Here is a 25,352-nt window from a genome sequence, read left to right on the forward strand (position 1 = left end):
CTGTGGTTAGTATATGTAGGGAGAAGACACAAAAGGCCAAAGCTCAATTAGAGTTGAAACTGGCCAGTGTTATGTCAGAAAACAAGAAAGGTTTTTTAAAGTATGTTGATTACAGGAGGAGTTGTAAAGAAAACATTGGACTGTACTTGTTAAAGGTGATCATCTAAATGATAGAGATGAACAAAAAGCAGAGGCATTAAATGGGGGGTTTTTTTGCTTCAGTCTTTAATGATACTGATAGACCTTGGACTGCCCCATCCTCTGAGTTGGAAAGCCATGACTGCAGAAACATTGCCTTGCTTTGAGGACTCTAAAATTGTAAATTACCAGCTGTATCATCTGAATGTTCATAAGTCTATGGCGCCTGATGGGATTCATCCCAGATTTCTGAAGGAGCTAGAGGATGTTATGGCAGGACCCTTCTCAATCATCTACTAAAGGTCTTGGGAGTCTGGGGAGGTGTCTGCTGACTGGAAGCTAGGCAATATTATTCCAATCTATGAGAGGGGCATGAAGGAAGCCTCAGCGAACTACAGACTGGTTAGTCTAGCTTCAGTACCTGGAAAAATGATGGAGAAGATCATACTGGGTGCTATTGAAAGATATTTAAAGAGCAATGCAATCATCAGGCACAATTAATGGGTTCACAAAGGGAAAGTCCTATTAACTAATTTTATATTTTTCTATGATAATGTCAATTGCCTAGTGGATGAAAGGAAGGTAATGGATGTAGTTTTTCTTGATTTTAGTAAGGCCATTGATACTGTCCCTTACAGCATCCTTCTGGACAAGCTGTCCAACTGTGGGATGAGCAGGTTTACAGTGCACTGGGTGAAGAGCTGGCTGAAGGGCAGAGCTCAAAGGTTTGTAGTGAATGGACTGTCAACTGTTTGTATTGTTTGTAGCGAATCTGACTGTCAACCAGTCACCAGCAGTGTTCCTTGGGGCTCAATTCTAGGGCCAGTTCTGTTCAATATCTTTATCAATGATCTGGATGCAGGAGTTGAATGCACCATTAGCAAGTTTGCAGATACCAAACTGGGAGTTGCTGTTGACTCGCTTAAGGAACAAGATATCTTGCTCTAGATAGATTGGAGCATTAGATTATGATTATTGGGATGAAATTTAACAAGTCAAAATGCCAGATTCTGCACCTGGGATGGAGTAATGCTGGGCACAAATATAAAGTGGGAGAGGAGTGGCTGGAGACCAGCCCGGCAGAAAGGAAACTGGTAGTGCAGGTCAATAGCAAGTTCAGTAACAGTTAGCAGTGACCTCTGGTGGCCAAGAGGGCAAACTGCATCATGGGATGCATCCAACACAATATAACCAGTCAGTCAAAAGAGGTGATTATCTCGATGTATTCAGGGTTGGTGCAGCCATACCTTGAGTCGTGAGTGTAGTTCTGGGTCCTACAATTTAAGTAGGATGTTAAGGTCCTTGAATACGTCCAGAAGAGGGCAACAAAACTGGTCAAAGGGCTGGAAGGTATGTCCTGAGAGGAGCGGCCAAGGATTTTTGGCTCATCTAGTTTGGAAAAAAAGATGCTGAGGGGTGATGCCATTCCTCTCTCCATCTTCCTGAGGAGGGAAAGTGGAGAGGGCAGCATTCAGTTTGCACGGCCAGGTTTAGGCAACCAGGTTGACTTCTGTGAGATCAGTGTAGGGGCAGAGATCCACCTGCAGCACATGGAAGAGGCCCACATCAGAGTAGATGAATTCCTGAGAGGAGGCTGTGAACCTCTGGGAGGCCCATGGAGAGAGGAGCCCATGCTGGAGCATCCTGTCTTTGAAGGACTGCACCCCATGGAAGAGTGACCCATGCTGCAGCAGTTTGCAGAGGACTGTTGCTCATGAGATGGACTCATGTTGGAGAAGTTCACAGAGAATTGTCTCCCATAGAAGGAACCCCACACTGGAGCAGGGGAAGAACTGTCCCTGAGCAGTGGGAGAAACAATGTGTGATGAACTGACCATAACCCCCATTCACTGTCTTCCTGTACCACTGGGGGAGGAGGTGGAGCTTGAGAGGAAGGAGGGAAGGAGGGGGGAGGAAGGTGTTTTTAAGAACTTGTTTTACTTCTCATTATCCTGCTCTGTTTTTTTTAGTAATAAATTCAATCAATATCTTTAATTTGAGTCTGTTTTGCCAGACAGCATTTGGTGAGTGATGTTTCCCAGTCTTTAACTCATGAACCCTTCATTATATTTTCTCTCCTTTGTCCAGATGTGGAAGGGAGTGATAGAAAGGCTTTGTTGGATACCTGGCATCCAGCCTGAGTCAACTCATTACAGGTGCTGATCTCTCCTCCCTGGTGTCCACTGAGAGGATGCATGGGAATGGTTCAGAGCTGTGCCAGGAGAGGTTTAGACTGGATGTTAAGAAGCATTTCTTTGCCAAAAGGGTGGTCAAACACTGGAAAAGGTTTCCTAGAGAGGTGGTTGATGCATCAAGCCTGTCAGTGTTTAAGGCATTTAGACAATGCCCTTAATGACATGCTTTAACTCTTGATCAGGCCTGAATTGGTCATGTAGTTGCACCAGATGGTCACTGTAGATTTCTTCCAACTGAAATATTCTATTCTATTCTAGTCTAGTCTAGTCTAGTCTAGCCTATTTTCATCATCTGGCTCAGGGCTGGTCACACCACAAAGCTGAGATTTTGATGTTGGGGTCAGAACTGAAAGCATCAGTCTAGGGAAGCTTGTAAAAACTGTCAGAATTGCCGAGTGAATTTCAATAACAAAAGCCTGTGGTGTGTCTCAGTGTGCTCATAGGCCTTCATAAGCAATTAGTCAAGTAAATGTTTTTCTGGGTGGACGAGTTATAGAGAGGGAAATGCATCCATTCAGTATGCACAGAAGCAGAGCATGTTCATTCAAAGAGGGCACTCCAGCCTGTGGGATCTCAGCACCTCAGGACAGAGGTGCAGAGTGGCCAAGAACACCCTTGGGGGGCTCGGGAGTCCTGGAATGTTGCCAGAAGTGTCTGGTGGCAGGACTTTGATCCTACACAGGAGATGACACCTGTATGAGGACTGGGAGGATTTCACTGGGGTGAATGGTGAAGGGATAAGTTAATTAGAGTGTAAAACACAGGGTTTAGGATTTCTGTACAGGGGGGTCTAAAGAAGTAAGATGGAGGAATTGGGGTGTGTCCTGTCCTTCTTCTTCTTCTTCTTGGCCTCCATCTTCTGTGGTGATGGTGGCACTTTGGGATTGGTCATTACTAGAAGAGCACCGGTTAATAAGGGTAGAAGGTATTGAGGAAAAATTATAAATATTGTATACGTAACTTCGGGTATAAAGATAAGTGACCGCCTCGGGGGCTCTCAGTGTGCTCATGGCTGGCTTGCTGTGCAGACCTCTGTTGGGCTGAAAGAAAATCTTTTAGATAAACAATTAATAAACACCGAGACCGAGAAAAGATCAGAAGTCTCTCCTCGTCCTTTGAAGCGCTGGGCTGTCCAAGGCCACCCTGGGCCTTTCCAGGCCACCTAAACAGCCGAGAAACCGACACCAGCCAAGTTGTCTTCCCACAGCCAGGGATTGTTCATTGCTACAGAATGCATATGAAGTGATGGGAAATAAGACATTGCCTTGATGCTCCTGGACCAGAGATTAATACATGCTGGCACTGCAGATGCTGTCTCTGGCCTAGTTCAGTTTCCTTTTGGTTCCATTTTACTCTTTGGAGGAAATGGACCTGGCCGATATATACAGTGGTGATTGCCCAGACTGATGGTTCTTTGTGATCCCTCTACCCTAGTTGTGAGTCTCTTTTGCAGTGATAATAGCATGTTCCTCTGTGGGTTCTCCTTGTAGAGGAGCAGTGCTGCTGAGGCAGAAAAGCATAATTCCAAACCTTGGAAATGAATTCCTGGTGTGGACAGGCATTGTTAAGGACTCTGCTGGTGTGCCTTTAATCATCCCCATATCCAAGGGCAGGGGCAGAGATGCAGTCTCTACCAGTTTCCAGACCTTTCTAGTCACCAGGGGGAAAGGAAGACACATCTCCAGGGACGGACTTGTCTCCCTTTAAAATGAATGTCTAAGGCAGAATGGAATAAATCACTCTTTGAAAATCATCTTCCTCTTCTCTGGTGGTCTAGGAAGCCCTTTCTATTTGTTTGCTCTAGAGCCCAGCTTTGAGATTGTTCTAGCAGAGTCCTCTAGTCCAGGACCAGAGTCCAGATCCTCAAAGGCACCTCAGAACATTTCTCACCTCCTGCTGTTCATGCGCATGAATGTCTAATGTCACTGGAAGGTTACCCACAAGGATAAGCTACAGTCAGTATATCAACTTGTAAGAAAAATAGGGTCTGGTTTTCATTTAAAGAGTTTAAGTAGAATTTTAACTGTTTGAGCCTAAGCTAGTCCAGGTGGCCTGGCCCTTTCCCTGACATGTGAACTGCTGGCTGTGTGTTCCTTCCATGTGGGACCTCATATGTTCCAGTGCTGGACTGCACCACCACAGAAGGCAATATCTGGCCATTGCACCATCATTTAGCATAACATGTCTAATCCCATGCCTTCCTGCAGCCAGCAGATTGAGGGTCTGTGGTGTGAAAAGAGGAGGCTTCCTTGACCCTTAGTGTGGGAAGATTTACTCAACCCTTAGTGTTAAATTTGTCTGTCAGCATCCCAGGAAAGTTGAGACCCTTGTGCCTGACCAGTTTGTCAGCGTCCCATTAGAGGGATCCTTCACTGAGCTGTCCTATTAGATAGGAGTGTGGTTTGACTGACTTAGTCAGGGTAACACATCAACAGCATAAGGGAGACCCCTCAGCAGGTCTTTCTCTTTATTAGTGTTACCTGCTGCTGGCAACTGCCAGTGTCCACAAAGGATTCACACAAACAGTTTATGTAATAACACTCCATTAATATAAAATCATTACAGGTTAAGGTTCAAAGGTTGTTTGTGATAGTGTCTGACTGCAAAAATATACTTGAAGAAATATGCAGGTGTTGTGATTTGACACTGGCACAATGCCAGGCATCCACGAAAGCTGCTCACTCACCCTTCCCTGCCACAGCTTGTCAGAGGAGAAAAAAAATTAAAGAAGAGTTAATGAGCTAAGGACCGTGAGAAAATATTTCAAGGGCAAACCAGGCTCAACTAAGTTGCAAAGTGAATTTATTACTAACAAAGTCGGAGTAGGATAATGAGAAGTAAAATAGGCCCTTAAAACATCTTTTCTTCCCCCAGCCCGCTCTCTCGTTCCCACTGACAGGGCAGGGAGACACGGTATGCGGGTTTGGTCAGTTCATCACCCGAAGTTTTCTTCCACTGCTCACGGAGAGGAGTCCTTCCCCTGCTACACTGTGAGGTCCCTCCCACAGGAGAGTGTTCTCTGCGAACTTCTCCAGTGTGGCTCCAATCTCACAAGCAGCAGTCTTCCCAAAACTGCTGCAATGTGGAGTCCCTCCCACAGGCACACAGTCCTCCCAAAACTGTTGCGGCATGGGTCACTCTTCCATGGAGTGCAGTCCTCCAAGGACAGGCTGCTTCAGCCTGGAAGCAAGGGCCCTCTCTCTCCACTGGGTCTCCCACTGGATCACAGCCTCCTCCAGGCATCCACCTGCTCCAGTGTAAGAATCTCCCCCATGGGCTGTGGGTGGATCTCTGCATCCTCCATGGATCCCCATGGGCTGCAGGGGGACAGCCTGCTTCACCATGGTCATTACCATGACCTGCAGAGGAATCTTGGCTCTGACACTTGGAGCACTTCCTGCCCCTCCTTCTTCACTGACCTTGGTGCCTCCATGTTGTTTTCCCTCACATGTTCTCACCTCCTCCTCTTCTCTGACTAGAAGAAAAAATTGCACGTGGCCCACTTTATTTTGATTTTTGTCTTAAATATGTTATCACAGAGGTATTACCAACCTTTCTAATTGGTCCAGCTTTGGCCAGCAGCATGTCCATCTTCAGAGCCATCAGGGATTGACTCTGCCAGACATGGTGCAAGCTTCTAGCAGCTTCTCACAGAAGCCACCTCTGTGGCCCCCCTGCTACAAAAAAACAAGTCATGCAAAACCAACACAACAGGCAAGCTCTAATTTTCCATAAAATGTTCAGCACATGCATAGAGTATGATTCTTACCCAATAGGCATCCATATGGGGGAGAAGACAGGTTCAGCCCATCAACTGATCCCAGCAGTTATAATGGAGTCTTCCCTAACTTTTCCCCCATTCTCAACTGACTTTTATATTATTTCTTTGTGTTTAGATGAGTCTTGAGGGACTCTAGTCATGCATACCTTTGTTACTGATTGGTGCAAAATTCTTGAGCTTCGCTTTTAAAGATACAGTCAAAAAGAATATAGAGCGCATGCCCAGTGAGGGGTGGTCATACCTTGGAGGCAGGTAGCTTTGGGATGGAGGTGTGCATTATTACTAGGCGTTAATAAAGCAAGTTCATTTAAGGAGAAGAATTTCCCCACAGTTGCTGGCTCAGCAGTAGGATGTCTTCCCCTATTGCCCATGACTGACAGGTGTTATGTGGTTTATCAGCTGTAAAGTATCATTGAGTTCCCTTCCCTGCAAGGATTTCCAGAGTCTGGCCATGGTTTCTCCACTCTGCTCCACCCTCCATTCCATCACCCTTCACAGATGTGTGTGTATGGGGAATCATCATGGAATAGGTTTCAAGTCATGCCAACCACATTCCATCCAGGGAGCAACAAGTGATTTACTGTATAATTTCTGTACTAACTCCTGTTAAGATGCCAATACAACTCTTCAGTTTCTTCTAATTGTATCCCCAGTTACCTGTCCACAGGGTCCTCAGTCATTTTCCTACAGTTTCCAAGGACTTAGTTTTCTTCAGTACTACTAGGAAGCATCCAGCTCTTGGAGTCATGTTTTTGAAAAGCAGCTGTATCTTTCCTTTTCCCAGACTGTTAGAGAAAAGGTTCTTATCTGGGAAGCCTGGACACAGGTGGTGGCCTGCCACTTACCACCTTACACATCCTGTATATATATATATCTCCATGTTTAATTTAGTTTCTAGCTTCTAGTGGGAAGAAGTGAATGTGTTTGAAAACGAATTTTATTTAATATGGTGCTAAATAGAGACAGTTACAAGTTTGATGTTTGCCATGAAAGGAGTTTGAATATCATAGAATCATAAAACAGAATTATAGAATATGCTGAGTTGGAAGGGACCCATCAGGATCGTCTAGTCCAACTCCTGGCACACACAGAACAACCCAAGAATGACACCATGTGCCTGAGAGCTTTGTCCAAATGCTTCTTGAACTCTGTCAGGCTTGGTGCTGTGACCACTTCCCTGGGAAGCCTGTTCCAGTGCTCAACCACCCTCTGGGTGAAAAACTTCATATCTAACATAAGCCTTCCTTGAAACAATTTCAGGCCATTGTCTCGAGTCCTGTCACTGATCACCAGAGAGAAGAGATCAGTGCCTGCCCCTCCACTTCCCATTGTGAGGATGCTGAAGACCATCATGAGGTCTCCCCTCAGTCTTCTCTAGGCTGAACAAACCAAGTGATCTCAGCCACTCTTCATAAGGCTTCCCCTCCAGACCCTTCACCATCCTTGTGGCCCTCTTTTGGATGCTCTCCAATAGATGAATGTCTTTTATATTGTTGTGCCCAAAACTGCACACAGTACTCGAGGTGAGGCCTCACCAGTGCAGAAGGGGACAATCACCTCCTTTGGCTGATGATGCTGTGCTTGATGTACCCCAGGACACAGTTGGCCCTCCTGGCTGCCAGGGCACTGCTGACTCATATTCAACTTGCCATCAACCAGGACCCTAATGTCTTGAGAAGGCTGACCTGGAACAGAGACTAGACAAAGTGAAAATAATAAAATAGGTGTTTATTAAAAGGCCTTAAATGATACACCTTGGGCAGTACAAGAGCCTGGCCAGGGCTACACCCAAGATGGACCCAAAATGGTCACAAAATGGATGACCAGTCACAAAGTTTTACACTTTTATATGTTTTGGTCCATTTTCATATTGGGGTTAATTGTCCAATTATAGCTTCAGGTTATGAAGTTCCATCCTCCTTGTTTGCTCTCTTCAGTTCCCCGTTGTTTATGCTTTTTGAGCCTGAAGCTTGTAACGGTTGTTCTTGGTTCTCAAGCTGGAAAAAGATTGTTTTGTCCAAGTACCCTGTAAAGAGAGCTTACAAATACTTAATATGAAGCTCAGAGCTACATACCTAGACAGCGCAGAATCTGAAAAATATAAAAAGCTAAAACTTAAGGCATCAACCCCAAGGTTCCTTTGCCCTGTGCTACTTTCCAGCCTCTTGTTGCTTAGTCTATAGACACATCTAGGGTTGTCCTATCCCGGGTGCAGAATTCGGCACTTTTCTGTCACTGTCATATTTTCTGAAAAATCATTTTGCCCAGGATTCTTCTTCTGGGAAGCTGAGAAGCCTCAAACAGAAATGAAAACAATAATTATCTGATTAGCTTCTCCTCTGTTTTGCTGCTTTGGAATGTGGTTTGGACATTGTTTACCAACAGGTGCTTGCTTCATTGGTTTCATGTGAATTGTTTTTACTTAATGACCAATCACCGTCCAGCTGTGTCAGGACTCTGGAAGGAGTCACGAGCTTTTCATTAGTATCTTTTAGCCTTCTATCTGTATACTTTCTCTATTCTTTAGTGTAGTTTAGTATAGCATTCTTTATTATAATATAGATCATAAAATAATAAATTAGCCTTCTAAGAACATGGAGTCAGATTCATAATTTCCTCCCTTCAACGGAGGTCTCAGAAAATACCACACTTGTCCTTGTTAAACTTTATATGGTTGGTGATTTGTTGAGGTCTCTCTGCAGGTCCTCTCTGTCCTTAAGGGAGTCGACAGCAAACTTACTTAGTATTCCTTCGAGTCCTTGTCTTGGTTTGAAATAACAGGCATCTGCTTAAGGAAGGCAGGAGCCTCCCCTGAATTGGGAAATGTAAACCCCCTCCCTCTGAATTATTATGATGTTGAAATTAAAAGTCTCTCAGGCAAAGATACGGGAGTAGGAATAACAGTTCTTTATTAGGGAAGAAAATAAAAATAAAAATGCAGTAATATGAAACAACACTGAGAGAGTCAGAATATGACCTGACATCCATTTGGTCCGGGTGTTGATAGCAGTCTGATTGAATGGTGGCTGCAGTATTCCTGGAGTGACAAATGTGGTTCTGTTGAAGCAGTGGTCCTGTAGAAGGGTGTAGTTTTCCTCTGAAGGTCCAGTGGTAGTGTAGATGGGGTTGGTCTTTCCTCTGGGAATCCAGTGGAGAAAAAAGCTGCTCCTCTAGGAATCCAGTGGGAATAGGCTGCCTGTGGTGTTCCAAATCTCAGATTATATTTAGGTAGGAATGCTTGGCTCTTGCCTCTGGGCGGAGCACCTCACATTGGGATGATGTAATTTTATGAGTCATGAAGTGAGACTCAATGGCCCATTAATAGAAGATATCTCTCTGGAGGGAGGATTGGTTGTGGAAGAGATAAAGAAAGCTGCCCAATTAACAGAAGATAACTGCTCCACAGACAGGAATAGAATACACACCCCTATTTCCAACTGAAGACAGTCCTGCATCCTAGTCATTAATGAAGATATTGAAGACAACTGGGCATAGGATGGAGCCCTGTGGAACCATACTAGTGACCAAACTCTAGTCTGATTTAACCCCATTGACTCTCTGTGCCCAACTGCTGAGCCAGTTGTTTACCCATCACGTAACATGGTTATCCAGCTGTGTGCTGGACATTTTGTCCAGAAGGATATTATGTGACACAATACCAGAAGCTTTTCTGAAATAAAAAGAGATTGCATCTACTGGCTTCCCTTGATCAACTAGGTGTTTTACCCTGTTATAGATGGAAATCGGGTTCGACAAGCTGGACTTTCTCCTTATGAAGAAATGCTGGCTGTGACCAGTGCTGTGTTGTCCTCCATTTGTCAATACCTCCCAGAATAAGCTTTTCCATTATTTTACTGGTCACTGAACTGAGACTCACAGACCTGTAGTTTCCAGGGTCCTCCTTCTTGCCCTTCTTAAAAATCTGGACAACATTAGCTAGCTTCCAGTCAGCTGGCACCTCTCTGGATTCCCAAGACTACTCAAAAATCATATTTTCATCAGTGCTGGAGCTGCCTGAATTGGCACTTTGTATATCTAAATCCTCTGCTATGCTGTACCATAGAGTACAAAACTACCTGAATTAGGTTGCCTACAAGTAGGCATAATGAGGTGGACTCAGTGTTTGAGGAACTTTGGTTTTCAGGGGGATTTCAGTGGCAGTGAAAAATGCTGTGCTGACAGATACTGAAATTAAATCTTTCTAGTTAGTCAAAACCAAATAGATCCAGGTTGGTAACTACAGACTTCTTTACTCCTCTCCAAGAGGGACTGGAGATTGAATTCTCTTACTCATTTAGTCCTTATTTCTTCTGAGATGGACTTTAACATAGCTGGTCATGAGTTTTTTGGTTTTACTCATAAGGCAGACTGGTCCACTTGGAACTCAGCTGAAACTGTAAATGTGTTTCATACAACACCCCAAAGTCATCACATGGAAATTGTTTTGGACTACTGTGAGAGCAGGCTGAATTTGAACTGGTGACCCACCCTCTATATTATATTCTCAGTATTATCTATCATATAAGCCAGATGTTGAAATCTGGTGTTTTCAAGGGTACTTACAGTACCCCGGAAACTAAACATAGCACACTAAACATGTTTCCAAAGTTTTGTCTTGGTTTCCCTAGGTTTCAGCCATTCAAAACACTGGCATGTTCTCTGTTCCCTCTGAATGTGGGTGGGAATGGACTCACCTAACAGTCAGAGAACAGACTGCAGAACTTTTTGTTTAATTATTGTTTTGTTTCATTTTCTTTCTCAACAGGATCCAACAGCTGCATCTATTTTGGACAGAGATTGTGGTATGAGAGGAGAGACTGTAGCCATGAACTGTAAGCCATCCCCACTTCAAGTGAAATTAGGTGAGTCTTTGCTGATGGAGAGTAAAAAGGCTGAATCCAAGGTCTGAAATATGGTGAGGTGCTTGTGGGACCATATGGAGATCTTCATGTATATGGCTGAGCATGCCAGCTCAGCTCAGACAACTCCAGAGAACTTTATCAGTGTGATTCTTCTGCAAACATGCAAGGGCACTTTATCATGGGCTGTGGTAGAGGAAGAAAACTATGCCTGAAATAAACAAAAAGAGGGCCAGGAGACTTCTTCTCCTTTTTAATGCCTTTATTAAAAGTGATCAGCTCAGGATTGGGCGGCTCGACGGGTCTGCAGCGTCCGTCGTCTCTCCCAGGGCGACTCAGAGGAGGAGGATATGCACAGCTCTGTCCACCAGGGGCAGAGCTGGGGATCTGATCCTCTTGGGAGCCTTCAGGGCCTGATCCCATAAGATGGTGCCCCTCCCACTCTGTCAGCTTGCTCTCACCGCCGGGGTCACCTCCCATGGTCAGGGTGAGAGGGTCCAAAGGTGTTCCGCGTCTCTGCAGGCTCAGCACTTGGTTCCTGACGTCCAGACATCACTCCAGTCTCTCAACTCTTAGGTGGCTCGTTGTTTTTGGGGTTTCTCCATGAGTTTGGTGATGGGGGTCCCACAAAGCATTTTGGTCTTGCGAGTCACTTTGCATAACCCCCCCCCACCTTCTCAGGTGTCTTCCCTATTCTGAGAAAGGTAAAACTTAGCTTCAGGCAAGGTCCCCACCCAGGAGAAGGGCCATTACCTCGCCCCAGCCAGGGCTTTTACTAATACAAAAACAACCATTAACGACAACGACCCGTGATTACAATAACAAAGGCCGCAGCCCAGCAGTAGTGGTAACTTTTTAAAACAAAAAAATATTAACCAAATTTTTGTTCATAACAGTCCCCCCTCTTTTTTCTTTGATCGAGCTTAAATTCTAAGCTCGCATCAACTCCCAATTTTTTGTTTTGAATCTACTATAAATCCCTTGTGCACTTTGGTAATCATGGTTACTTTACTTTGTTACTTTCCCTGGTTTCTTCAGGTTGGTCTGCACGGCCAGTACTATTTTACTAAAACAGATAAACAAGCATAGTAAAAAGAGCAATCCTCCAAGTACACACACAGTGAGAAAAACTACCTTCTCCCACACATCTTTTTTGAAAATCTTTAGGTTCTCCCACCCACTGGGATCTAGTGTAGGAGTTTGTTCCTCATTATTTACACATGCTAACCTTTTTATTTCGTTTGAAATGTTCCTAATAATTGAATTCTTAATTTTTAATACTGCCTGGAGCCGAATAACTTTGTTTAACATAGATATTGGGATCCGAATTTGGCTTTTACAATTTTGGATTTTCTCAATTTATATTCCACTTTGCTTGTTCTGTTTAATTTCTCCCAACAAATCATTATATATAGGAACTCCCAAACTTGATCCAATTTCTTTGGGTAATAAGAAAATTGGTTTTATCACTCTAGTGGCGCAGCTGCCAGACAAGATCAAATCTAGGGGTTTAAGGCTCCCCTGAAATGTGTTCCAAGAGGAGTTTATCTCTTTTCCAGTATACCCATATAGATACTTGTAACAAACAATTTTTCTTACCATTTTCACCATTTCTTTGCTTTTTACTAGATCTGCTGAGCTTGTTTCAGCAGCATCCCATTCAAAGCACAACCAGGCTTCCCCTATAGGGCACTCTCCTAGGAGTGGCTGCCTAAAAGTGGCAGTATTGTATACTATCCAATACACTCTCTTATTTTTTTGATAAAAGACCAATTGGGAGAGGTTAACACAATCAGGGTTAGAACTGATGTGGACTCTCGACAAGGAGCTCACTTCCTCCTCACAGAGGGGTTGGTAGCATTCATTGCACGGCTCAGCTGGGCTCCCCAGAGCACCACTAGCAATCATAGCCATCATTACTACCCTTCCCAAGAGTCCGGTATGGGTCATCTCACACAGCCTGCCCACCCGGCCTTGCCTCTTGGGGAACTTTACTGAGGAAAAGCTTCCAAGCTCTTCAGAGTCCCTTCTACCCGTTTCTCTGGTTAAACCTCTCTTGGTCTGTTCCCTACCAAGTTTGGTTTCCCCTCCCAGGGGAGTGTTCTGTAGAGGATTAACCTGGAGTCTTTAGAAATAAATTGGGGAACTTAACCAGAATTACTTATTTACAGTCCTAAACTTTTTACCAACATAATTTACACAGAACAGTCTTAAAACATTTTAAGCAATATTAGAACTCTTAACAAACAATTTTTTTCCCACACAGTTCAGTCTTTTTGACTCTTCCTTCTGAGAGTCAACTTTAAATCCTTTGGTCCTTTTACCACAGTGTACTCAGGTGATTTAGCTTGTGAAGCAGATGAATCTCGTCCAGTGCCGGGGGGTGAGAGTGGTGTAGACTCTGGTCCAATGCCAGAGGGGGAAGCTGATGTTGGATCCGGTCCCGTACCTGGGGGTGAGACTGGCCCTTTTATTCTTGTGATATGAGTCCAACCTTTTTCTTTGGTCCGCACAGCTGAATTTGTGATCAGGAGCACCTGGAAGGGGCCTTCAAATTTAGGCATTAATGTTCCCGTAGTCCATGATTTTATCAAAACCCAATCTCCTGGACTAATGTTGTGAACTTTTGTGTCGAGAGGGGAAGTTTGAGGAAGGTATCCTTTCTTTCTAAGTCCCTCCAGAGTTCTTCCAATTATTTCTAAATACTTTCTGGTAGCTTCTTCCCCTTCCAGATAGTCTCCTGTGCTATAAGGTCTTAACAAGAATGGCAGCCCAAACATCATTTCATAAGGTGAAATTCTTATGTCAGCCCGAGGTCTTGTTCTGATGCGCAATAGCGCTAGGGGCAAACACTTCAGCCAATTCATCTTTGTTTCCTCAATCAATTTAGTTAATACATTTTTGAGAGTTTTGTTCATTTGCTCCACCCTCCCAGAACTCTGGGGGTGCCACGGAGTATGCAACCTCCATTTCATTCCTAAAGCCTCAATTATATTTTGTAATGTTTGGGACACAAAATGTGGACCTCGGTCTGAGTCTATGGTGTTCACAATACCATATCTGGGGATAATATTCTCTAGGATTGCTTTTGCCACGACTTGAGCTGTTTCCCTCCTGGTCGGGAAGGCTTCTACCCAGTGTGTGAGATGATCAACTATAACCAGTAAATATCTGTATCCTTGCACTGGGGGCATTTCAGTGAAATCTATCTGTATGCTTTGGAAGGGTCTCAAGGCTAATTCCCTTCCTCCAGGTGCTACTTTTCTCATAACTTTCTGGTTCACTTTTTGACAAATGATACACCCTCTGGTAACAGCTTTAGCCAGGCTATATACCCTGATGCATAGGTTATTTCTTAGGAAATGATCACATAGTCCTTGGACTTCCCAGTGAATTAATTTATGTAGTTCTGTTAGCACTGTCCGAGCCAGTGCTTTATTCAAAAACACCCGTCCATCTGAGGTTAACCACTCTCCCTGTTGTCCTTGATGTAACTTTAAATCTTTTATTGCTTCTAATTCTTCTTCACTAAATATAGGTTCCTCCCCTTTTTCAGGTGTCGTTTTTGTCTTCAAAATTTTTACTGGGTCCCCTGGTTCTAGAGCTGCTTCTTTGGCTATCTGATCAGCCAGTCGGTTTCCTTTAACTTCTAAACTGTCTCCTCTTTGGTGCCCCTTTATATGGACCACTGCTATTTCTATAGGTTTTTGTAGGGCCTCTAGTACTGATCGGACTAGGTTCTCATGGGCTAAGCTCTTTCCCTTTGAACTTAAATACCCACATTCCTCCCATATTTTCCCAAATGTATGAACTGTCCCATATGCATATTGGGAGTCCGTATAAATGGTTCCCCAGTCCCCCTCCAGTAAGTCCAGTCCCCTTTTCAGGGCATATATTTCACAACTTTGGGCTGACCAGCTTGGGGATAGTTTCCCTTTTTCTGCAATTTGTAATGTTTCTCCATCTATAATGGCATAACCTGAAGCTCTTTTTCCATTTACTACCCTCGAAGAGCCATCTATGAATAAGCTTCTTCCAGTTGCTAGAGGCTGATCTTCCAAATCTTCTCTTACTTTTGTTTGGAGATAAACCAATTCTAGACAATCATGTTCTAAATTCTCTATAGGCTCTCCCATTAGGAATTGTGCTGGATTGAGGGCATTTGATGTGATAAATTCTAAGTCTTCTGTATTCATTAGTATTATCTCATATTTTAATATTCTAGCATCGGTTAACCACTGCGGAGCTCTCTGTCTCAGTACTGCCTTAAGATCATGAGGAGTATGCACTTTAATTTTTCCCTGTAAGGTCAATTTTTGAGTCTCCTCTATCAGGATTGCAGTTGCTGCTACTGCCTGTATACAAACTGGCCAGCCTCTAGCCCCTGGATCTAACAACTTGGATATGTATGCCACAGGTTTTCTGCACCCTCCCCACTCTTGAGTTAATACTCCATAGGCTATACCTCATTCTGCGCTCACAAACAGGTCAAAGCCCTTCCTGAGGTCTGGTAAGCTTAGGACCGGGGCAGAAGACAATTTGTTTTTTAAGTTTTCCAATTGTTGATCATCTTCAGCTGTCCAAATTAGGGGTTCTGGATCTACTAGTTTATTATACAGAAATTTCACACTCTGTGTGTATTGATCCAACCATAACTTACAATACTCGAACAAGCTCAGGAGTTTTCTCACATCTCTTTTCGTTTTTGGGGCCGGGAGAGCTAAAATACCTGAAATTCTGTCAGGGCTTAGTTTCTTATACCCTCCCCCTATTATGTGCCCCAAGTATGTTACTTCTGATTGCACAAATTGTAGTTTCCCTTGGGAAACTTTTAGTCCTTTCTCCCCCAGAAAATTCAAAAGTTTAATACTAGTTTGTCTGACCTGATCTTTTTCCTTTCCTGATACCATCAGGTCATCAACATACTGCAAGATCTGCACTTCTTGTTCAGGGACAAATTGTTCCAGCAAACTCTCTAAAGCTTGTCCAAAGAGATTGGGGGATTCAGTGAACCCCTGTGGTAATCGGGTCCACCTTAGCTGTTGTCTCCTTTTCATACTCGGGTCCTCCCATTCAAAGGCAAACCAATCCCTACATTCTGTTGCCAGAGGACACGCCCAGAAAGCATCCTTCAAATCTATGACAGTGAACCAAGCATGTTCTCTTGGAATTCTGCTTAGGAGACTATATGGGTTGGGCACAACTGGATGTCTGGCAATGGTTCTTTTGTTGACTTCCCTCAAATCTTGTACCAGCCTATATTTCCCTTCAGCCTTTTTAACTGCCAGTATAGGGGTATTATGTGGTGACATGCAGGGTTCTAAAATTCCCTCCTGCAACAGTTGCTCGATGACTATAGCAAGCCCCTTCTTTCCTTCTAGGGAAATCGGATACTGTTTAACCCGTATGGGTGAGGTATCATCCTGCATTTTTATTGTTATCGGTGGAATGTCTAATAAACCTCTCTTTCCCCCCTCAGCCCATACCTCAGGATTTATTTCTGCAACATCTCCTTGAGACAGATTCATCACTTGTACTACCATCCTCCCTTCCCTTGGAACAATCCCAACCCCCATATGGACTTGCAGATCTCTTCCTAACAAACTTTTTTCTAAGTTAGGCAGATAAAGAAAATTAGCTTTACATTGCCTTGAGTTTCCAATTATTTTCACTTCTTCAATCACCAATGCTCTAAATGGTCTCCCCTCTGCACCCAATACTTCACAAAATTGTCTCCCAATTTCCATACCTTGTGGTATTTTGTTGAGACAGGACTTATCTGCCCCTGTATCAACCAAAAATTCAAATTCTTCATTTAGGGGTCCCACTTCAAAATTTACCAAGGGCTCTTCTAGATGTTTCATCGGGTCCCCTATAGTAAAAAGCCCTTGACACCCCTAGTCCTCCCCCTTAAGAATCCTTCCTAAATTGTCCTGTTCCTTGGCTATTGCCTCATCGAGACTGAGCTTTTTACAAAACCTCCTGGTGTGTCCTGCCTCCCCACAGTAATAACACTGTTGTCCTCTCAAAGGGACTTCTTGAGGTCTCTCAACCCTTCGTGCACCGGTCAGTACTGGCCTACCTCTGCCTCCTCCTGGTGGTGGACCCGCCCACCCTGCACTTTCTCTAGCTACAGCAACCATGATCTTAGCCTTGGCCTTTACTTTTTCTTCCTCCCTCCTTAAATACACCTTCAATGCCTCCTTTAATAACTCATTAATGTCCTTCTCTTGCCAATCTTCCATCTTTTCCAGTTTTCTCCGTATATCAGGCCAAGATTTGGTAACAAATTGGACTTTTAGTAGCATTTGACCTTCTGGGGTGTCTGAGTCTATTCTAGAGTACAACTGAAAGTTCCGCCTTAGGCGATTAAGCCAGGCAGCAGGAGCTTCATCTTTCTCCTGTGTACCCTCAAATGCCAATTGGGTATTAGTTCCTTTGGGAACTGACTCTTTGATCCCCCGTATTATCAAAGACCTATATTCCATCATGGCCTTCCTCCCCTCCTCCTGATTAGGGTTCCAGTTGGGCTCCGTTAGTGGCAATTTCTGTTCACCTGTTGGCACCTGGGGTCCTGGACTGTTATCTTTCTCCCAAATTTTTATGCCAGCCGCCCTTATCATCTGGACCTCTTCTGGAGAAAATAATATACTCAGGATGGAATTCATCTCCCCCCAAGTGTAGATATTTGGACCTAGAAATTGATCCACTTGGTTGGCTATGCCCACTGGGTCCTCAACCAAATGCCCCAACTCTTTCTTCAATCCTCTCACCTCAGAAGAAGTTAGGGGAGCATTCACAAAGCCAACACCTCCCGCTACTCCTCCCATAGGGACCTCTCTGAGGGGAAAGAGTCTCTCTGCCTTGGAGGTCTTGGATCTGGTGCTACAGTACGGCCCATCTTCAGATGCCAAACTACTTTGAGGGTTTTCTGGGTTACCCTGAATGTTCTGCCCATCAGCAGGTGTATTTGCTGATAGCTGTTTACTGGGCAAGGAGGCATTTGTGTCCCAACTAGGAGGAGGTAAAGGGACAGCAATAGGAGGGGGAGAAGAGCCTGAGTAGATATTAAGCGGAGCTGGAGAAGGGGTGGAGAATACAGCAGGTGGAGTAGGCCCGTGTGGTGATGCAGAAGGGACTGGAGGAGATACTGGGTTTATCATAGCAGAAGCTGAAGAGGTAGAAGGAGGAGTTTGAGCAGGTGGTAATGAGATGGCAGCCGGGGGAGGAACTGGACCTGCCATTTGAGGTGCTTGAAGAAGAGGATCATAAGGTGGAGGGGTAGAAGGAGGCAAATAATCCAGGGGGTCCCATCTTTTACTAGTTCTATCATCCCCTCCTTCATTTCCCTCTTTCTTCCTCTGTACCTTACAAATTCGCACCCCTTCATCCCCAACAGCGCTCTTTAACCAGCAAGCCACATACAATAATTGCTCAGGATCAGTATCCCCTCGAGCTGTCAGATAATTATTTAATTGTTGGCACATCCACTTATCCTTTGTCCCACACCAAGGCCATCCTCCTTGCACCTCTAATTCTGGCCAGACTTCCATACAATAATGGATCATTTTCACTTTATCTAATCCCTCCGTGGCCTCTATAGAATCCAATTTACTAACAGTTCTCCTAAGGGACTATTGGGATGTATATACCTCAGTCTCTTGCCAGTCTTTTTACTACTACAACATCCCATTTTTCAGGTCTCAATAAAATTCCCAAAGGTGCCTCTACTGACCGGGAATTTAAAAAAAACCTTGTTTGAGGAGCTCCAGCCTCCTCCACTGAACTTCAAATTTCTGCCTGATGCTCAGGACTTTATACTGAAACAACTGCCCAATCTCTTGATTGCCCAACTTCTCAGCGTCAGGTCTTACATCTATCGGGACTTAAACACACGAAGCCACGGCCAAGAATCCGGGTCGTGCCTGACACCCTCAGTCAGGAAAAACAACTGCCTGATTTTTAGTTTGCCTAACCTGCCAATTTTTAGGCTTCACCGTATCAGGACTTAAAAGCAAACCGCAGCCTCCTTCGCTGGGGTTTGTGCCTGACTCCTTTGTCAGGACTTACTTTGCCTGCAGGGCTTGTGAAACACCCGAATCCTTCTCGGGACTGACAAATCTTACTCAAATCCTTCTCGAGACTTACAAAAGTTCCTGACCTCCCTTTGTCAGGACTTTGGGGTGCGTGCCACTCATACACAGTAATTCACTCCGCACGCCCGGAGTGGGGGGTCCCTTTATTCCCCCTTGGGAGACGACTTCGCTCACGCTAATTCCACTCGTGTCCCCCTGTTCCTGGCCGCTTTTCTCGCGAAAAGACGGAACCGCAGTAGTGAGGGGTCCACTCTCACTTCGAAGGTCCGGCTGCCGGCCCTCGTCTCACTCACACACACCTGCGCACGTCTCCCACTCCCGCCACCGAGTTTCTCACCAGTCCGGTGCTCCGGTGCTCCTCTGCGTCGCTGTCCTGAGCTGGTCCCTCTGGTCCTGGTAGCCAGCTGTCCTCTGAAGATCCAAGATGGCCAGTCCTGAGTCCTCTTGCGGCGTGGCTATTCCGGACGAGAGCCCCCAGCTGAAATAAACAAAAAGAGGGCCAGGAGACTTCTTCTCCTTTTTAATGCCTTTATTAAAAGTGATCAGCTCAGGATTGGGCGGCTCGACGGGTCTGCAGTGTCCGTCGTCTCTCCCAGGGCGACTCAGAGGAGGAGGATATGCACAGCTCTGTCCACCAGGGGCAGAGCTGGGGATCTGATCCTCTTGGGAGCCTTCAGGGCCTGATCCCATAAGATGGTGCCCCTCCCACTCTGTCAGCTTGCTCTCACCGCCGAGGTCACCTCCCATGGTCAGGGTGAGAGGGTCCAAAGGTGTTCCGCGTCTCTGCAGGCTCAGCACTTGGTTCCTGACGTCCAGACATCACTCCAGTCTCTCAACTCTTAGGTGGCTCGCTGTTTTTGGGGTTTCTCCATGAGTTTGGAGATGGGGGTCCCACAAAGCATTCTGGTCTTGCGAGTCACTTTGCATAACCCCCCCCACCTTCTCAGGTGTCTTCCCTATTCTGAGAAAGGTAAAACTTAGCTTCGGGCAAGGTCCCCACCCAGGAGAAGGGCCATTACCTCGCCCCAGCCAGGGCTTTTACTAATACAAAAACAACCATTAATGACAACGACCCGTGATTACAATAACAAAGGCCGCAGCCCAGCAGTAGTGGTAACTTTTTAAAACAAAAAAATATTAACCAAATTTTTGTTCATAACAATGCCTTGAAAGGAAGACATAGCTTTTTAAACCTACAGATTTTTATCAAGGGTTTGCATAGGAAAAGAAAGAATATAATATAGAGGCAGTGTATAGAAGAGAAGACAGGATAACTGCAAACAAAAGGGAAAGGATCAGAGACTTGGACTACCAGGAAGAGCAGTGTTACTGCAAGCTGGAGGGTTTGAAGGTTTGTAAAGGTTCACATATAAATACTCATGCTATTTCTGAGCAATATTTTAGAAGTTCTGGAAGCAGAATTATATTAGCACAATAGTCTACTTCCTCACAAAGCTAATGCTTACAAGAGGACAGGAATCCACATATGCCTGTCCAGTCTCCAAAATCTGAGCCTCTATTGTGCCACCAGACTCGACAAGGGAGAGATCAAAGGAAGTGTACATTTTGCTCAGAGCATGAATAAAAAAATGGGAATCTAAGTCTTGAAAATTTCACATAGGAGCAGGAAGCAGTCCCCTGGTGATTCTTCATATCAGAACAAATGACACTGACAGGATGCTGCTGGAGCTGGTTGAGGTTGACCTGTTGGAGTGGGTCCAGAGGAGAGCCACAAAAATGGTCACAGGGATGGAACACCTCTTCTATCAGGAAAGGTTGAGAGAGTTGGGGTTGTTTAGCCTAGAGAACAGAAGACTTTGGGGAGACCTTATTGCAGCCTTTCAATACTAAAAAGGGGGCTTATAAGAAAGATTGGGACAGACTTTTTAATAAGGCCTTTAGCAACAGAACCCAGGATAATGATTTTAAAGAGGGTAGATTCATACTAGGTATAAGGATGAATTTTTTTTATGATGAGGGTGGTGAACCATTAGAACAGGTTTCTAAGAAAGGTTGTAAATGCCCCATTCCTGGAAACATTCAAGGTCAGATTGGATGGGGCTCTGAGCAATCTAGTCTAGTTGAAGATGTCCCTGCTTATTGCAGGATGTTTGAATTAGATGACCTTTAAAGGTCCCTTCCAACACAAACCATTCTATGACTGTATGCCATGCTAGGTAAGGCTCTGAAAGAAGTGGGTGCCCAGATGTTCAGTGGAATAGCTCTGACCACTACCAAATGAGTGACAGGGAAATGTCTCTGTGACCTCGTGTTAGAGAGACAAGACACACTCTTATTAATGCAGTGAAAAAAGGTCCCGGTTTACTCACACATCCCATTCTATAGAGTTTTACAAACATATCAAGCCAACTTCTAATAGGTCAGTAACTAGCTGTTACCCTGTAAGGATTGGTCAGTTCACCAAAGATGCCTACGTGCTGGCAAGTGTCTGTTTTTAGATATTGTTTGCATTTTTTCTCTTTGACGGTTCAGAATTGTTTATACAGGTGCAAGTAACAGTCCCAGTCCTAGAATTTTTTCTCAGGCAAAAAAGCTGTTTTTTACCATTACAGGATTCCATTCTCAGGAAAGGTTGACAGATTTCTCACTGATACAGTTGATTCAAGTTAGAATTCAGTCTGTGAGGCTTTTACAGGCCTGCTGTTCAGCCACCACAGGTAAGGTCAGCAAACAGCGAAGGTTTGAAAATATGGGGAAGTTTTGGCATTGGTGTATAATTATGAAGACATGTTCTCTGATAGATAGGTTTCACCTAAGGGCCTGGAGTACTCCTGCAAACACTGATGTTGGCCTCATTTCTAAGAGAAACCTTAAGAAACACCAGGAAAAAGCTGGGAAGTGCTTGTGAAGTCTCAAGGCTCTGCCTGAGTATAAATTGAATAATCACACAAATCTGGTCATCACAGTGCAGAAAAGAATGTCACAGAGTAGACTCGTGGATAGCAAAGGAAAATAAAGTGTCTGAATAAGCAAGATCTTGCTGGAAGAGTGACTAGGGACGAGAAGTCAGAAAGATGAATATGTAAATGTAGCAAGATTATGCAGCAAAGTACAGGACCTTGAGCTACTGAAACAGGATATGAGTGAATGCATTGGGACAGTAGATCTTTCCTGCAATCTCAGTGATGAACACTCTGAAAACCAGTGGCTGCTTTTCAGGAAAATGCAGGGAGCAGCAGTGTGTATTAATAACAGCACAACTCACAATTTAGTAAAAGATTATCACTTCCAGCATGCCATATGCCACCATGATCCTTTTTCACTGCCAAAAGAGTTCTGTAATGTTATTAGAGAGATAATTGCTACTGCAGCAGTTGTTTTGTATAATTTAACATCAGGAATCAGGTTGGAAAGCAATTAATTCTATGACTGGTAAGTCTGAGATGTTCTTGTATTTCTAGGCACTAAAAATAAAAAAAATTCTCCAGAAATTCAATAACACGTCAGGAAATGGTGCCATTATAGACTTAGCTTTGGTAAGTCACAAAGATGATATAGAAGACCTGATCATAGGAAATAGTTTTGGATTCAAGGACAACAAGTACAATCCATGCAAATTAAATGAAAAGGTAATTTGAAGTAGATCTTTAACAAAAAATGAGTTTTATAAATTAAGAGTTCAAGCAGAGTCAGGAAATTAAAAAGCCCAGGAACTCAAACACATCAGGTGGTGTTGAAGGAGAAAGTATCAGGAAAAAAGGACATTGCTAATGGGATTGTCCAACAGCCATTTCATTTATATGTTCGTTAATGACTTTGACACAAAAAACAAGTTGGGAAAGAAAATTTAATCATAACAGCAATGATAAAGTTGCAGTAAGAAGTCCACGGGCAATCAAAATAGAGTTCAGGGCCTTTGGACAGCTGGTTAAGGGATCAGGAGCACAAGTTTTTTTTTTCCTTCTATCCTTCCAGTTGCAAAGAATGATGTTGGAAGAAACAGAAAGACTCAGCTGATTGATACCTCGCTATGTGACTGCTGTCACCAGCAGAATGTGTGGTTTTTTGGTCATGGGTTGGTCTACATAATACCAGGCCTACTGGAGACAGAAATATTCTATAAGCAGCTGGGAGGAGTCTCACAATCAGCAGCCCTTATTCTCAGTGGGGACTTCAACCTACCAGATGTCTGATGGAAATAGAACACAGGAGAGAGGAAACAGTCTCTTAGAACGTGTGGAAGATAAGTTTGCGACAGCTGGTAACTAAGGAAGATGCCCCACTGGACCTGCTGTTTGTGAACAGAGAAGAATGTGGGTAATGTGATGGCTGGAGGTCATCTTGGGCACAGTGATAATGAAATGATCTAGTTTTTAATTCTCAGAGAAGTAAGAAAAGGGGTCAGCAAAACTGCTACCTTGGACTTTTGGAGGGCAGACTTTGGCCAGTTTAGGAGCCTGGTTGGCAGAATCCTTTGTGAGGCAGTCCTGAAGGGCAAAGGAGTCCAGGAAGACTGGACATTTTTCAAGCAGGAAATCTTAAAAAGCTCAGGACCAGGCTGTCCTTATGCTGAAAGACAAACCTGCAGGGAAGAAGATCAACATGGCTGGACATGGCGTTTTGGCTGGAACACAGGAGGGATGGAAGAGAGTTTATGACCTCTGGAAGAAGGGACAGGCAACTCAGGAGGACTACAAAGTTATCATTAAATTATGCAGGGACAAAGCCCAACAATAACTTAATTGCACCACTACAATGAAAGACAATTAAAATTGTTTCTATAAATGTATTCACAAGAAAAAGAGGGCTAAGGAGACTCTCCATCTTTTATTGGATGCAGGGGGAAACGTAGTGACAAAGGATGAGGAGAAGGCTGAGATATTTATGCCTTCTTTGCCTCAGTCTTTAATAGTAAGACTAATTGTGAGTATCCAGCCTGCTGAGCTGAAAGAGAGAGACAGGGAGCAGAATGAAGCCTGTATAATCTAAGGGAAAAATGGTCAGTGACCTGCCACACCACTTAGACCCACACAAGTCTATGGGGCCAGATGGGATCCACCCAAGAGTACTGACGAAGCTGGCAGAAGTGCTCACCAAGCCCCTTTCAATAATTTCCCAGCAGTCCTTGTTACGAAGCAGAGCAACACAGAGTCCCCAGGCAGGTGAAAGAGAAAGCTCTTTATTGCAAAAACCAGGCCTTTCTAAGCAATTAGGCCGTTATCAGTTACATTCCATTTAAACACAACAAATGTAATTCAACCAACCACCATAAACCACGATGTGAACATGTAATAGCTATATAACTTGTTTTTCTGCCTCTAATTCAGCTGAGTCCAACTTTCCCATAGTCCTTTTCTCCTTAGCTGAAGTTACAGGCCTGAGCCATGGCTTTACAAGGGTAACAAGGCTCTTATTTTGTAAGGTTTTACCTATACGCAACATCACTCCCTTTCTTTGTTTTTTGTGCAGAGTTCATGTACTCTAATGTCAAAACAGTCTGCACCTGTAAGGCCATTATCTTATTAAGACTATTACTGGTCATCTGCTGGACACAGGATAAGATACATGGAATACAGATCACAATCAATAAAACCCCATCAAAAACAACCATGCCACTGACAAAGAGACCTGCAGCATAGGAAAACAAAAAGATAGCATCCAATGTCCCCAGGAAGTGGAAGTAAATGGCTACTGTTCCAAAGTTCATATGGCTGGAGCTCAGGGGCCATGCTGTTTAGGCAGGAGGGAGTCCATTAGCTGGAAATGCTGACTTTGCTCTTACTGGGTGTCTTTCTGGAAATATGGAACAGGGAATAACTGAAGAAGGTCAGCAAGAACACAATAACATGGTGGTGGGTATAGTGGGACACAAGGCAGGCAGCAGGCTGCCTCTGTAAGCCTCCAGACACAGCCATGTCCTGGCATTCCTACCCCTGCTCCTGCCTTGACTACAAGGGCTGGATGGTGATTAGGTCATTTTTCCTCTCACTGGGCCTCGTCTTCTTGGAGGCAATCTATGTTTGTCCAGACAAGCAGGTAACCACTTTAGACCTGTTGGCAATAAAACATGTGTACCTTCTCTCCTTGGTTAGTACATTGCTAGACCTTGCCATTGCACACCCAATTGTGGATCCTTATGTAAAACTTTCAGAAATTGGTTCCACACACAAATTTCAGAGCAATATTGCTCTGCCAGGGATCAAAACTGATGATCTGCTTTCAAAATTTCTAGTGTAAATATTGCGTTTTCTAAATGATCTTGAGGAGCCATATTCCCCTCTTCTTAGTTTTTTTTTGACAACGTGCACATTTCTCACTATGA

General features: G+C 44.2%; 1 protein-coding gene across 2 annotated transcripts in view; it reads left to right on the plus strand.

Annotated features, from left to right (window-relative positions):
* Positions 1-25,352, plus strand: part of LOC131095410 (protein FAM219A-like) — a 348,552-nt gene that overhangs the window by 149,431 nt on the left and 173,769 nt on the right. For both annotated transcript variants that reach the window (XM_058043106.1, XM_058043107.1), the window contains exon 2: positions 10,880-10,976. In XM_058043106.1, coding sequence (XP_057899089.1) covers positions 10,880-10,976 — 97 coding nt within the window. The remainder of the gene's footprint in view (positions 1-10,879; positions 10,977-25,352) is intronic.

The sequence above is a fragment of the Melospiza georgiana genome, chromosome W (genome assembly GCF_028018845.1).
Source record: "Melospiza georgiana isolate bMelGeo1 chromosome W, bMelGeo1.pri, whole genome shotgun sequence".
NCBI classification, from domain to species: Eukaryota; Metazoa; Chordata; class Aves; order Passeriformes; family Passerellidae; genus Melospiza; species Melospiza georgiana.